Raw genomic sequence first — 13,842 nt, 5'->3', positions numbered from 1 at the left:
ATAATAAAAAATAAGGTTCATTATTTACAAACAATTTCTGTTCTTGGTCTCTGTACAGTGGGAGGTGGGGTGAGGGGTGTGTGTGTGTGTATGTGTGTTGTATGTTATGTGCATGTTGGTGTGTGTGCATGGGGGCAGGGAGGCAGTGGTTGTGTTGGTCATTAGGAGGAAGGAAGAGGGTACCCAGTGAGTGGTTCATCTGTGGACGGATGGTTGTGGAGGGAGAAGTGAGAAAGGAGTGGTTGGCCCAAGGGAACCGTCCAAATGTTGGGGTGATAGGAGAGGCCTCAGCCAGGGAATGGGGCAAAGAAAGGATGAGAAGTGGAACCCTTTCTTCTGGGATGGGAACTCCCAGGCGGAAGGGGTACAAGCCGAATCTGGGGTGGTGAGCAAGACAAGCCCTCTTCTGGGTGCCAGGGTGTCCATCTTGTGTCCTGGGTCTTGGCACAGGCTAGGAGAGTTTCGTGGTGGTGTTGGGGCCCAGATCCCTAGAGAAAGAAGAGAAGTCAGGTGAAGTGGGGGAAGGGAGACCCACATGCTACAGGGATGACCTCAATGAGAACCCTCTAACCCTTTTGCAAGGGGGTCTGGACATTAGAGGAATTGGGCCTTGGGAAGGTGTGGGTGATGTGGAGGACAAAGGGTGAACAGAGGTAGGTGTTTCCACTACCCCAGGAAGAGCAGGGACCATCCACCCACCTCTCACGGAACCACTCCTTGGGATGGGAGAAGTTGGGGCTGGTGCCGTTTCCACCGACATCCTCCGGCCAGGCTTCACTCAGGTACTTGGCGGTCTCATGGGTGCTGTCCAGAAGGTCATGCTGCAGGTGATCCTGGGGCCGCTGCTCTGCAGGCCCCCCGGGCTTGATTTCCCAGCCATCCGGGGGCTCCACAGGCAGAAGGGCTCTGGGGCCATCCTCCCACGAGCCTGCTCCCTCATCATAGAACAGGAGGCTTCGGGAGGGCACTGGAAAGAGAGCAAAGGGTAAACCACCAGTGCCAAGGGCTCCCTCCCTCTGTATCCCAGCCCCATGCCTAGCCTAGTAGTGAAGGACTTGGGCCCTGGAAACTTACAGGCCTGGATTTGAATCCCAGCTGTAACACTTCCTAACTATGTGACCTCAAGCAAGCCACACATTTAGCTTTAACCTTTCTGATTCTCACTTTGCTCATCTGTAAAATAAGGATACCAGGACCTACCTCCTACAGATATGAAAATTAAATGAGATAATATAGGAGAAGTGATTGAAACTGTGCTTAGTGAGCACTTAGAAGAAATTAGCTCTTCCTAAGCAAGCAGATGATCCACCACTTGTTTGTCAGTTTGTCATACTCTGTGGCTTGTCTGGTGCTGTGAGGCTGGAAGCTATGCCACTGGTATTTCAAATACCAGAAGGGTCACCCATTGTGGATAGGTATCAGCAGAGCTTCCAGACTAAGAGAGACTAGGAAGAAAGACCTGGTGATCTATGTAATTGGTCAGTGAAGCCCTTACGAATAGCAGTGGAACCTTGTCTGACATAGTGTCGGAAGATGAGCTCCTCAGGTTGGAAGGCACTCATGTGCACGGAGTAAAGCTTTCGAGACCTTCATTTGCTGTTGTGGCACAACTCAAAGTGACAAGAAACAGCTGGAAATATCCATTAATAATCAGAATGTGGAATATATGAAATATGAATTTAGGAAAATTGGAAGTTGTCAAAATGAAATGGAACACATAACGATCAATATCCTAGGCATTAGTGAGCTGAAAAGGACTGGTATTGGCTATTTTGAATTGAACAATCATATAGTCTACTACACTGGGAATGACAAATTGAAAAGAAATGGCATTTCACTGATTGTCAAAAGAATATTTCAAGATCTATCCTGAAGTACAATGCTGGCAGTGATAGGATAATATCCATACACCTACAAGGAAGACCAGTTAGTACTGCTATTAATAAAATTTACACACCAACCACTAAAGCCAACGATGAAGAAATTGAGGATTTTTACAACTTCTGTAGTCTGACATTGATCAAACGCTCAGTCAAGATGCATTGATAATTACCGGTGATCGGAATGCGAAAGTGGAAACAAAAGTATTAAACAAAAACAAACAAACTCACTGCCTTCAAGTCATTTCTGATTCATAGTGACCCTCATTGGGTTTCTGAGGTGGTAAATCTTTATGAAAGTAGATTGCCCAGTCTTCCTTCTGAAGAGTGGCTGGTGGGTTTGAACTGCCAGCCTTCTGGTTAGCGGTCAAAAGCCTTAGGCACTACGCTACCAGAGCTCCTAAAGAAGGACTCACAAACTCAAACTCATTGCTGTTGACTCGGATCTGACTCATAGCAACCCCTCCTTAGGTTTTCGAGGTGATATCACTACAGAAGTGGATTGCCCAATCTTCCTTCCGCGGAGTGGCTGGTGGGTTTGAATCACCAGCCTGCTGGTTAGCAGTCAAGTGCCTTAGGCACTACACCACCAGAGCTCCTGAAGAAGGATTAGTAGTTGGAAAATATGGTCTTCATGATAGAAATGACACCAGAGATCACATGATAGAATTTTGCAAAACCAATGACCTACCCATTGGAAATACCTTGTTTCAACATTAACAGTGACTATGCACGTGGACCTTGCCAGATGGAATACACAGGAATCAAATTGACTACATCTGTAGAAAAAGACAATGGAGAAGCTCAATATATTATCAGTCAGAACATGGCCAGGGCCAACTCTGGAACCAATCAGCCATTAGTCATATGCAAGTTCAAGTTGAAGCTGAACAAATTAAAATAAGGCCACAAAAGCTCAAATATATCCCACCTGAATTTGAGACTATTTCAAGAATACATCTGATACATTGAACACTAATGACCAAAGACCAGATGAGTTATGGGATGACATCAAGGATATCATAGGTAAAGGACACAAAAGATCGTTTAAGAGACAAGAAAGAAAGAAGAGACCAAAATGGATGTCAGAAGAGACTCTGAAAGTTGCTTTTGAATGTAGAGTAGCTAAAGTGAATGGAAAAATGATGAAGTAAAAGAGCTTAATGGAAGATTTCAAAGGGTGGCTCAAGGAGACAAAATGAAGTTTTATAATGAAATGGGCAAAGACCTGGAGTTAGAAAAACAAAAGAGAAGAATACACTTGGCATTTCTCAACCTGAAAGAACTGAAGAGAAAAATCAAGTCTTGAATTGCAGTATTGAAGAATTCTATGGACAAAATATTGAGTGATACAGGAAGCATCAAAAGAAGATGGAAGGTAGGCACAATCACTACATCAGAAAGAATTGGTCAAAGTTCAACCATTTCAGGAGGTAGTATATGATTAAGAACCGACAGTACTGAAGGAAGAAATCCAAGCTGCACTGAAGGCTTTGGAGAAAAACAGGTTCAGGAATGGAATACCAATTGAGATGTTCCAATGAACAGATGCAGTGGTGGGAACACTCACTCATCTATACCAAGAAATTTGGAAGACAGTTACTGGGCCAACCAACTGGAAGAGATCCACAATCGTGTCTGTGCCAAAGAAAGGTGACCTAATAGAATGTGGAAATTATTGAACAATATCATTATTATCACATGCTACTAAAATTTTATTGAAGATAATTCAAAAACAGTTGCAGCAGTCCATTGACAGGGAACTCCCAGAAGTTCAAGCTGGATTTAGAAGACAACATGGAATAAAGGATATCATTGCTGATGTCAGATGGATCTTTGTTGAAAGCAGAGAATACCAGAAAGATGTTTACCTGTATTTTACTGACTATGCCAAAGCATTCAACTGTGTGGATTATAACAAATTATGTATAACATTGTGAAGAATGGGAATTCCAGAACACTTAATTGTGCTCATGAGGAATGATCGACCAAGAGGCAGTCATTTGATCAGAACAAGAGGATACTGCATAGTTTTTAAATCAGGAAAGGTGTATGTCAGGGTTGTATCCTTTCACCATACCTATTCAATCTGTATGTTGAGCACATAATTTGAGAAACTGGACTATATGAGCGGTATCAGGATTGGATGAAGATTCATGTGAGATTCAGAAGACACAACCTTACTTGATGAAAGTGAAGAGGACTTGAAGCACTTACTGGTAAAGATCAAAGACTATAGCCTTTAGACAAATATTGTATTAGTTTATTATTGTAAAAAGTCATGGAAAGGTTTATATGTGGAAGGAAACTTTCTTTGTTGGTTACCAGGGGTGGGAGGGGAGGGAAGGAAATATTGCCAAAAAAAAAAAAAAAAAAAAAAAAGACTACAGCCTTCAGTATGGATTACACCTTAACATAAAGAACACAAAATCCTCACTAGACCAATAAACAACATCATGATAAACAGTGAAAAGACTGAAGTTGTCAAGAATTTCACATTTTTACTTGGATCCACAATCAATGCCCATGGAAGCAATGGTTGAAAAATCAAATGACGTATTACATTGGGTAAATCTGCTGCAAAAGACCTCTTTAAAGTGTTGAAAAGCAAAGATATCATTTTGAGGACTAAGGTATGCCTTACCTAAGCCACGGTATTTTCATATGCATTATATGCATGTGAAAGCTGGACAATGAATAAGGAAGACCAAAGAAGAATTGATGCCTTTTAAATATGGTGTTGGCAAGGAATACTGAATACAGCATGGACTGCCAGAAGAATGAACACATCTGTCTTGGAAGAAGTACAGCCAGGATGGTGAGATTCCTTCTCATGTACTTTGGACATACTATCAGGAGGGACCACTCCCTGGAGAAGGACATCATGCTTGGTCATCGAAAATGAGGAAGACCCTCAGTGAGATGGATTGGCGCAGTGGCTGCAACAATGGGTTCAAATATAGCAACTATTTTGAGGATGGCACAGGACCCAAGAGTGTTTCATTATATCGTAGATGGGGTTGCTGTGATTCAGAACCAACTCTATGGCACCTAACAGCAACAACCAGCAGAGGGTTTGAGGCATTAGGAGAGCTGAATTCTAATCCCACCTCCACCACTCACTTCATGCAAGACCTTGAATGAGTCTCTTCCTTAGTTTTTTTCCTCAGGGAAATGAACAGAAAGGAAATAAACATATGTTGAACACCTACTATGTGCCAGGCATTTTGCAAGGTCCTTTAACCTACATCAAACTGTTAAAAATCTTAGAGTGACTCCTGGGAATAAGGTATTTTTAGCCTCATTTCACAAAGCAGATAACTGAGGTACCAGGCTGTTAGGTAAATTGTGCCACATTAAGAAGTAAAACCAGCTACCGTTGAGTTGATTCTAACTCATGTCAATCCCATGTGTGTCTGAGTAGAACTGAGCTCCACAGGGTTTCAATGGCTAATGTTACAGAGATTAATCACCAGGCCTTTTACCAAGGGACCTCTGGGTGGACGGGCACCTCCAACTTTTCAGGTAACAGCCAAGTGTGTAAATCATTTGCACCACCCAGGGACTCCTGTCCCATGCTCCCAGGGACATGTCAGCATTAAAACCAGACTCAAGCCTGTTGCAGTGAAGTTGATTCTGATTCACAGCAACCCTATAGGACAGAGTAGAACGGCCCCATAGGGTTCCTAGGCGGTAATCTTTACAGGAGCTGATCACTAGGTCTTTTCTCCCACAGAACGGCTGATGGGTTCAAACTGCTGACCTCTAACTTAGCAGCTGAGTGCTCAATCAGTATACCACCAGGGCTCCTTGTCAGCACTAGCACAATTCCATTGCTGTCGAGTCAATTTCGACTCATAGCAACCCTATAAGATGGAGTAGAACTGCCACATAGGGTTTCCAAGACTGCAAATCTTTACGGAAGCAGACTCCACATCTTTGTCCAGTGGAGCCACTGGTGGTTTGCCCCGTCACCCTTTTGGTTAGCAGCGTTTTAACCACTGCACCACTATGGTTCCTTGTCAGGACTAACAAACAAATAAACAAACAAAACAAAACCAACTGCCATAGAGTTGATTGTGACTTATAGCAACTGATAGGACAGAGTAGAACTGCCCCATAGGATTTCCAAGGCTTCAAATCTTTGCAGAAGCAGACTGCTTCATTTTTCTCTCAGGGAGGTTCTAGGCTCTATGCTATTTCCCCCCAACACACAAACTCTTCCAGATTCCTCAGCTCTGACCTCATAACCTATGTGAACAGCACCCCCTGGAATTGTGCAATGCCCCAGGCCATCCACAGGTAGTTCTGTAAATCCATGTGTTCCAAAAGCCATCTCCTATCTCAGATGGGTTCTTCTTTGCCCTGTCCAGATTCCAGTAAAATCAGCTGCCATCAAGTTGACCTTAACTCATGGTGACCCCATGTGCATCAAAGTTGCATTGTGTTCCATGGGGTTTTCAATGGTTCCTTTTCTTGGAAGTAGATTTCCAGGTCTTTCTTCTGAGGTGCCTCAGGTGGACTCAAACTTCCAACCTTCCAATTAGCAGCTGAGCGCATTAATGTTTGCACCCAGGGACTCCATCCTGGCCAGATATGGGGCCTAAACTCATGGCACTCACTCCAGGTGGCTCATTTATCTCCTTGTCTCTTTGGACTTTGGCTTTGTCCATTAGCACCCCTTCCCACCTTCCTCTGGCCCTTCCACCTCCACATGCACATGGGTCTCTATGCTTTTGGAAAAACAGACCTTGCATCCCCAGGCCCATCCCCCTTAGCAACTGTCCTGTTGTCTTCTTCTTGAGCCAGGGAGAAAGAGTCCAGGGAGTGGACTTGTCCAGGGAGTGGCTCTCACTCTCTGCCTCTAATTCCTCTTCCCCTAGCCTCCCACACTGGTTTCCTCCCCTCAAGGTCACCAACGTCTTGTGCATCCTCCTGGCAGTATCCCTCCTCCGTGAAACTTCTCCTCCTTAATCGCTTTTGTGACCTTCCATCTGTTTCCTCTTCCTCCTCCTGCTGTGCCAGATAACTTGCTCCTGATAAATAATGGACAACCAGGAAGTTCCTCTGCAGGTCTACCTGAAGTAGCTGTCTGCCTCTGAAATCCACCCTCCTCTTTGTTCCAGGGCCCTGACCAGTTCTCCCTTTGCCATGCACAGTGCTCATCTTCTGAGCTCTTCTAAAAAGGAGTGAGTGTGCCCACATAGTAAGCGTGTACTGTGGACCAGGCGGTGTGTGCCATCACGTTTCATCTTTACAACGCCCCTGCTGAGTAAGTGCAGAATGGAAATGCCCATTTTCCAGATGAAGAAACGCAAACTTACAGAATTTACCACACATGCTCAAGATGAGTTAGCCAATGATGGTGCCAGTTACAACTGACTCTAAAACTCCATGTTCTCAACTGTACGTTATGATCCCCCAGGGCAATGGCAAATATCTGGCCACCACTACCTATCCTGTACCATGGTCGGCACCAGCAATGGATCATGACTCTCCTTCCTGTCGATCCTTAGTGGTGACTCAGAGGTCTTCTCAACACAAAGCTTCAGGCAGCCACCACCACCTTATTAGAAGTGGTCCTTGACTGCAAACTCACTTTCGATTCCACTTATAAAATACTGATGATGCTTAGCAGATCTCCATCACCACTGGTGCCATAATACAGGGGACTAGGTCTGGAACATTCTTCTTATCCCCTAAGTCCTCCTCCTCCAAACCACTGAGGGAGCTGTCGGAGAAGGAGGCTGAGAATCTAGTCCCAATTCGACCACTAACACAGAGCAATCATAGGCCCTCTTTGGGCCTCTGTTTCCCCATCTTCAAAATGAGGAGGTGAAAGAGATGATGCCAACCCAGAACTTGGCTCCACTCTCATGTTTGGCTGGAGGAGGGTGGTTGGCAGGAAAGGAGGGCACTCACTCTGACTGGCCGTATAGATACTGTCAGTGGCCATGGGGTCTTCCTTCACAGTCTGGGAGCTGGAGGAGAACTCAGGAAGGCAGGGCATGAGGGAGCCCAGCACCAGAACAAAGCACAAGGCTGCCACCTGGTAGTTGAGAGAGAGAGAGCAGTGGTCAGATCTGGGAAGGGAAGTCTGCAACTCTGGTCATCTCAATGTTCTTTCCCTAAAACCAATGGGTGCAAAGGACTCAGAATTTTTCCAAGAAAGTGGCTCCCAGTGTCATCTACACTCTAGATGTGGGGTCACCCACCCTCTCTGGAGAAGATGGAGTTTACACAGGCCATCCCGACCCACTGTAGGAGGGCTGCCACAAAGCAGTGCTGGAAAAAGAGGGACACGGTCAATGTGGTTATCACCTATGGGGAGGGGAAAACCAGGAAAAGAAGGAAGGGGCAGGTGGAGGTAGAGGTGGAGGTTGGGAGAGGAGAGGGGGACATATTGCCACACCAGATTCTAAGCAGGATTCCTGTGAAGACTGGCCAGCAGGGAGACGCTAAGAGTCATGGAGCCCAGATTACTGTCCATATCATGGCCCTGTCATTTGACAAGAATTCTGGGGGTCTGGGGCAGCCAGGAGGCAACAGGCAGTACATTTCTAGGAGAGGATGGACAAGAGACTGGCAGAGGCCTGAGTCACGCACTGAGCACTCTTTCAGGGTCTAGGGATTTGCTTAGCCTTCTCCTCACCCTTTGTTCCAGAAAGAACTAAGTCCACACCTCCCTAAATCTTCCCAAGTCCTTTATTCCAGAGTCTGTAGAAGTTACCACCTCAAGGAATCCTCCCCATCATTCCCTAGCCGGGATGTCATTAGGCCATTGACACCCATGTTGGAACAAGTCAGGGAAGGGTATGTTCTGGAAGGCTCTATGGCCTTGGTGAAGGAGCCTGCATCTACATGGAGCTGCCAGCCTGGCAGGCACTAGGATGGTTTATCTGGGTGGCGTTGCCAACAGTATTGTCAAAGCTCTCCCCACCCTCTAGAGAACCAGCCTCAAGAAGAGTTGTCGTGTGGCTCTGTGGTGGAGGGAACAGCACCTACCATGAGGCAGGTCCCAGTTTGGGTGGCAGCCATCTTGTAAGGTCTGGAGATCTTGTTGGTCACCAGGGTCTGGAGTTTCTGCAGCTGTTGGAGCAGGGTCCTGAGGAGGGCACAGCTGTCACCCACAGGCTCTGACCCAGCAGGCATCTCAGCCCCCTGGAGCTCTCCTGGGGGGATCTGGGCTGGCTTTAGACTTGGCCTCCATACCCGGTGACCATTTCAGTCAAGACAGAAAAGGTCACCTCCCACTTGGCTCCTCTGTGGAGTGGCTGGGGCACCTGGGGCCTGCCTCATGGTGACTATCTGGGTCATCCTGTGGGAGCCCAGGGGTGCTCTGTGATGCTCCTGGTCAAAGGGGGGCTTGAAGGAGGTCTGCTGCAGCTGACCTAGGGTATGGTCAGACTTCTTCCTCTAACCTACACCAGCCACAAAGAAACTGATGTTCCCTCCTTTCACCCCACAACATCCTGAGCTCATAATGAAGGGATGTGGATGGCACAGTGCCTGGCATATAGTGAGTGTTCAATGATGGTTATCATTTTAATAATTTCATTTCCTTTGATTACAGCACCTATCTGTCCCGGAAGAAGTGCAGCTGGAATGCTTCTTGGAAATGAGAATGGCCAGACTTTGTCTCACCTCACGTTGTTAGAAGGGACCGTTCTTTGCAGGATATCATACTTGGTAAAGTGGAGGGTCAGCAAAAAAGGGGAAGGCCCTCAATGAGATGGACTGACACAGTGGCTGCAAAGATAGGTTCAGGTATAGCAAGGACTGTGAGGCTGGCACAGGACCGGGCAGTGTTTCGTTCTGTTGTACACAGGGTCGCTATGAGTTGGAGATGACTTGATGGCACCCAACAACAACAACAACACAGTGCCGATAACACATTTTTTACTTATGAATTTCCATGTCAGTCTCTTTGGCTCCCTGAGGTGAGGACTGGCCCTAGCCATGGTGGAATCCTTGGGACACACACAGAGAGTGCTCACCCAAGCTTGGTGAACAAGTGTTTAATTACAGCTGTCCCCCCAGCCCGGCCGGTGGAACATGCAGTTCCCAGAATGTACAGCAGGTGGCAAAATAACGCCAAGTGCCTGGCTGAATCTGGCCAGAGGTGGGGTTGGGTCCCAAGAGTGGCTCTTCTCCCTTCTTCCCATCTCGCTGGGGGGTGGGGTTTCCAGGTGAATCAGGGTGGTGGCTGGATCCCCTTGGAAGAGTCCAAACCAAAAAAAAAAAAAAAAACAAACTCAGTGCCACCAAGTTGATTCTGACTCATAGCAACCCCTTTTGGGTTTCAGAGGTGGTAAATCTTTATGGAAGTAGATTGCCCAGTCTTCCTTCTGCAGAGTAGCTGGTGGGTTCAACCTCCAGCCTTCTGGTTAGCAGTCATATGCATTAGGAGCTATGCCACCAGAGCTCCTTTGGAGGAACCCAGGGAAAAGGAAAGAAGGAAAAAGTCCTGTGTTGAGTACCTGCTACATGCCAGGCTATTGCCTACATTATTTTAATTCATCTCAGCAAATAATATTATTAAAGACCTACTGTGGGCTCCAGGCTGGACACTGTCAAGAATTCAGAGTAACTACCACCACCAAGAATAAACTCAAACACGATCTGAGCATTCCCAAATGCCAAGCACCATGCCGGGAGCTTTGCTTGTACCATCCCATTTGATCCTTACTTTAATCCTACCAGATGGTCCTTCTCACACCCCATTAAGACAAAGAAACTGAAGCCCAGATAGGTTTAGCAGTCTCCCTGGAGTCTCACGAATGGCAGAGCAGGATAAGAACCCAGAGCTGGGACTTCATGGAGCGTCTACGTGCCAAGCACTGCACTTGTTTCTCTTGGAGCTCTGGTGGCATCTCAAGCTTCCATGTGCGTGCAATTCACCCAAGGGTCTTGTTAAAATGCAGATTCGAATCCAGTAAGTTGGGAACGTCCAGAGATTCTGCATTTCTAACCAGCTCCCAGGTGATGCCTGTTTGGGAGCTCATCTTGGGTGGCAAGGATTTACGCTAGCAGTTCTCAGACTTTGGGGTGTATCAGAATTACCTGGAGGGCTTCTGAGGACATGAATTACTGGGCCACCCCTAGAGTTTCTGATTCTATAGGTCGGGCATGCAGCCCAAGAATATGCATTTCTAGCAAGCTCCCAGGGTGTTGATCTGCTAGTCTGGAGACCACGCTCTGAACATCTCTGCTCTATACCATCTCTTTAAGTTTCTCAACAGCCATGTCTGGTGTCTCCTAGCGTTATGTACTAGGAAGGATGGGAGTGTTGTGTAAGGAAGGAGAGAAGTCAAGATATAAGAGGTCCTAGCCTGCAGGGTCTCTGTCTCCAGACAGGGTCATTGTCATCGAGAGTTCAGCCTTCTCTCCTTGCTCCTGCCTCCCAGGGCTATGTCGAAGCCAGGTACCAGCAGAAGACGGAAAGAGGTGGGGAAGGACATTAAGTGATACCACCCACCTATTGGCGTTCTCCAGGGTCTCCACCTTCTTCCACAATTCATTGTTCTCTGATGTAAATGTTTCCACCCTGTGGGGGTCAAGCAGGCTCAGGGGCAGCCCCTGGACTCACCACTGCCCTCTCAACCCTGCCCATCCCTCCCCACTCCCAGTGCCTCAGGTCCAAGGGATCACTGGTCCCTGCTTTTGGTATCCCAGTGGAGAGCAGGGCACTGTCTCCCCAGCCCATCCCGGGACTCTTACTTCTTTTCTAGGCACTCCACATACTCCTTCTTCTTACGGCGGCTCTCCTGGGCTGAGATCTGGAAGGGAAGCCCCCAAACAAGGGTTACTACTGCCACATACCCACTTCCGGGGATCCTCCAATTTCAGGGCTGGCATCACCAGTGGGGCAGAGGCCCGGTCCTGCAAGGAATCTCACAGAAGCCCGAGGCTCATGCCTTACCTTGTTCTTAATTTTCCTCCGGACCCTCTTCAAGGCCTTCTCCTCAGCCTTGGTGAGGGGGAGTTTTGTGGGGATGGGGTAACCCTCTGCAGTCAGGGTGCGCTTCTCCTCCTCCGTCAGGAGCAGTGGCCCCGATGTCCCCTGCAACTTCTATAGAAAGCAGGACATGGTGGTTAGGAGCCAGACAGCTCTGGGGTCAAGCTCAAGCTCTGCCACCTACTATCTGTATGACCCAGGCAAGGCACCCAATGCTCTGAGCCTCAGTGTTTCTGTCTGGAAAAGGGGCATATGTGAATGAAATCCAATAACAAGTATCAAAGGTGCCCTGGGGCAGCAATGGGCAATTAAACACTCAGCTGCTAACAGAAAGATTGGTGGTTCAAACCCACACCGAGGCTCTGTGGGAGAAGAGCCTGGAGGTCTGCTCCCATAAAGATTAAACAAAAACCAAACCAAACGCACTGCCATTGAGTCGGACCCGACTATAATGACCCCTCCTTGGGTATCTGAGGCGGTATCACTACGGAAGTAGATGGCCCAACCTTCCTTCTGAGGAGTGGCTGGGTGGGTTTGAACCACCAGCCCATAAAGATTACAACCTAGAAAACCCTATGGGGCAGTTATACTCTGTCTCATGGGGTCGCTATGAGTTAAAACCAACTTGATGGCACCCAACAACAAGTATCAAGTGCTTAGGGTGTGCTAGGAGCCCTGCAGGTTAGGCACCTGGGATGTTGTTCAGGGGCGGAGAGCTCCGCAAATCCTGGATCCGGGGCTTCTACACAGCACCCCCCTCAGACCCTACCCCAGGTCTCAGGGCCTAGCTCCATGCCTCCTGAGGAGCCTGAGCACTGCACCCCAAAGTGCTCCCTGGAGGCAGCCAAGGCTACTCCCTGAGGGTCAGGATTGTCAAGTCCTAATCCTGCCCCTGCCACCACGTAGGCTCAAAAGGCCTCTTGGGCTTTTCCACCTTGGGTTCCCATTCACCATGAGGCAGGATGAAAAGAGTTTCATTCCCATCTGCCAGGCAGCCCCTCTCTGAATTCTGACGGGAATGGGGGTCCGGCTGGGGCTGCCCAGACGCTTCTGCACTGGTCAGTGCCCTGGTGTGGATTCACTTGCTCCCTCGCCTCCAGGGTCAGCCCACCCCGAGCTCCTTACGTGGGGGGCAGTGAGGAGGGGAGAAGTGGAGATGGCCGTGGAGGAGCGGGCCGTGGGCTGGATGGGGCTGGAGGGGGGCAGAGAGCGGGGACTCTGCGAGCTGTCGCTGTCACTGCCGTGGCTGCTGGGGGGCGTCGGAGGCATCTGTACCAGGTCCTCTGGGGGAGAATGGAGGAGACCGGGTTAGCAGGGTGAGGCCCAGTTTGGCCCTGACATCGTGAGTTCAGCTTAGCATTGGGCTTCCCAGCTCTAACCTCGTGGGAGATGACTGAGAGGCCTTGACCTTGGCCATAACACAAGATGCCCCTCTATGGTGTCAGGAAGATGAGCTGACAGCCCAGAAGCCACCCCCATCTTGGACACTACAGAGGCCTGGCTCCTGTAAGCCTGGGTGTGTGCATTACAGAGCTGGATTCTTGGAATCCCTCCCCATCCCTGAATTCACAGGGTCCAGGGTCTTTAAGCTTCCCTCTAGCTCAGATAACCCCAGGAGGTGACTGTGGTCACTTCCCAAAACCAGACCCATGGGGACCATGGCAGGGAGCAGGGAACAGCTTCTTCCTTTTCCTTCCACTCCAAAATGTTTAGCCATCATCACCCCAGGATTGCCATCTCCACCTTTGGGGTAACAGGACCTTGGTGTTCGGTTTTTGGCAGACCAGCCAGGAACACTGCTCTTCTCCTCCCCCTGACTCTGTTGCCTCCCCAGCCATGACTATGGAAGAGGTGCCAGAGAGACCTGGACAGAGCCAAGAGGACCAAGCGCCTAGACGCCGGGTGAGCTCCCAGCACAGCACAGAATGTCCAGACTCATTCCACGTCCCAGAAACCTGGAGCTCTACTGTGCTACAGAAGAGTGGTGAGGCTGGAGAGGAGACG

At 48.4% G+C, this 13,842-nt stretch overlaps 1 protein-coding gene across 1 annotated transcript in view; it reads right to left on the bottom strand.

Moving 5' to 3' along the window:
- Positions 1-451: 451 nt before the first annotated feature.
- The window catches only part of CREB3L1 (cAMP responsive element binding protein 3 like 1), a 43,748-nt gene continuing 30,357 nt past the window's right edge, over positions 452-13,842 (bottom strand). The window contains exons 5-12 of the mRNA XM_007946535.2: positions 12,964-13,121; positions 11,803-11,952; positions 11,601-11,659; positions 11,359-11,427; positions 8,886-8,985; positions 7,803-7,929; positions 700-967; positions 452-488 (exon numbers count right to left, since the gene is read on the bottom strand). Coding sequence (XP_007944726.1) covers positions 452-488; positions 700-967; positions 7,803-7,929; positions 8,886-8,985; positions 11,359-11,427; positions 11,601-11,659; positions 11,803-11,952; positions 12,964-13,121 — 968 coding nt within the window. The remainder of the gene's footprint in view (positions 489-699; positions 968-7,802; positions 7,930-8,885; positions 8,986-11,358; positions 11,428-11,600; positions 11,660-11,802; positions 11,953-12,963; positions 13,122-13,842) is intronic.

This window comes from Orycteropus afer, unplaced genomic scaffold, assembly GCF_000298275.1.
Source record: "Orycteropus afer afer isolate SDZICR_OR568_19922 unplaced genomic scaffold, OryAfe1.0 scaffold00165, whole genome shotgun sequence".
Taxonomy (NCBI): Eukaryota; Metazoa; Chordata; class Mammalia; order Tubulidentata; family Orycteropodidae; genus Orycteropus; species Orycteropus afer.
Note: the sequence above shows the minus strand (reverse complement) of the source record. Positions and strands in the feature narration are given on the sequence as shown.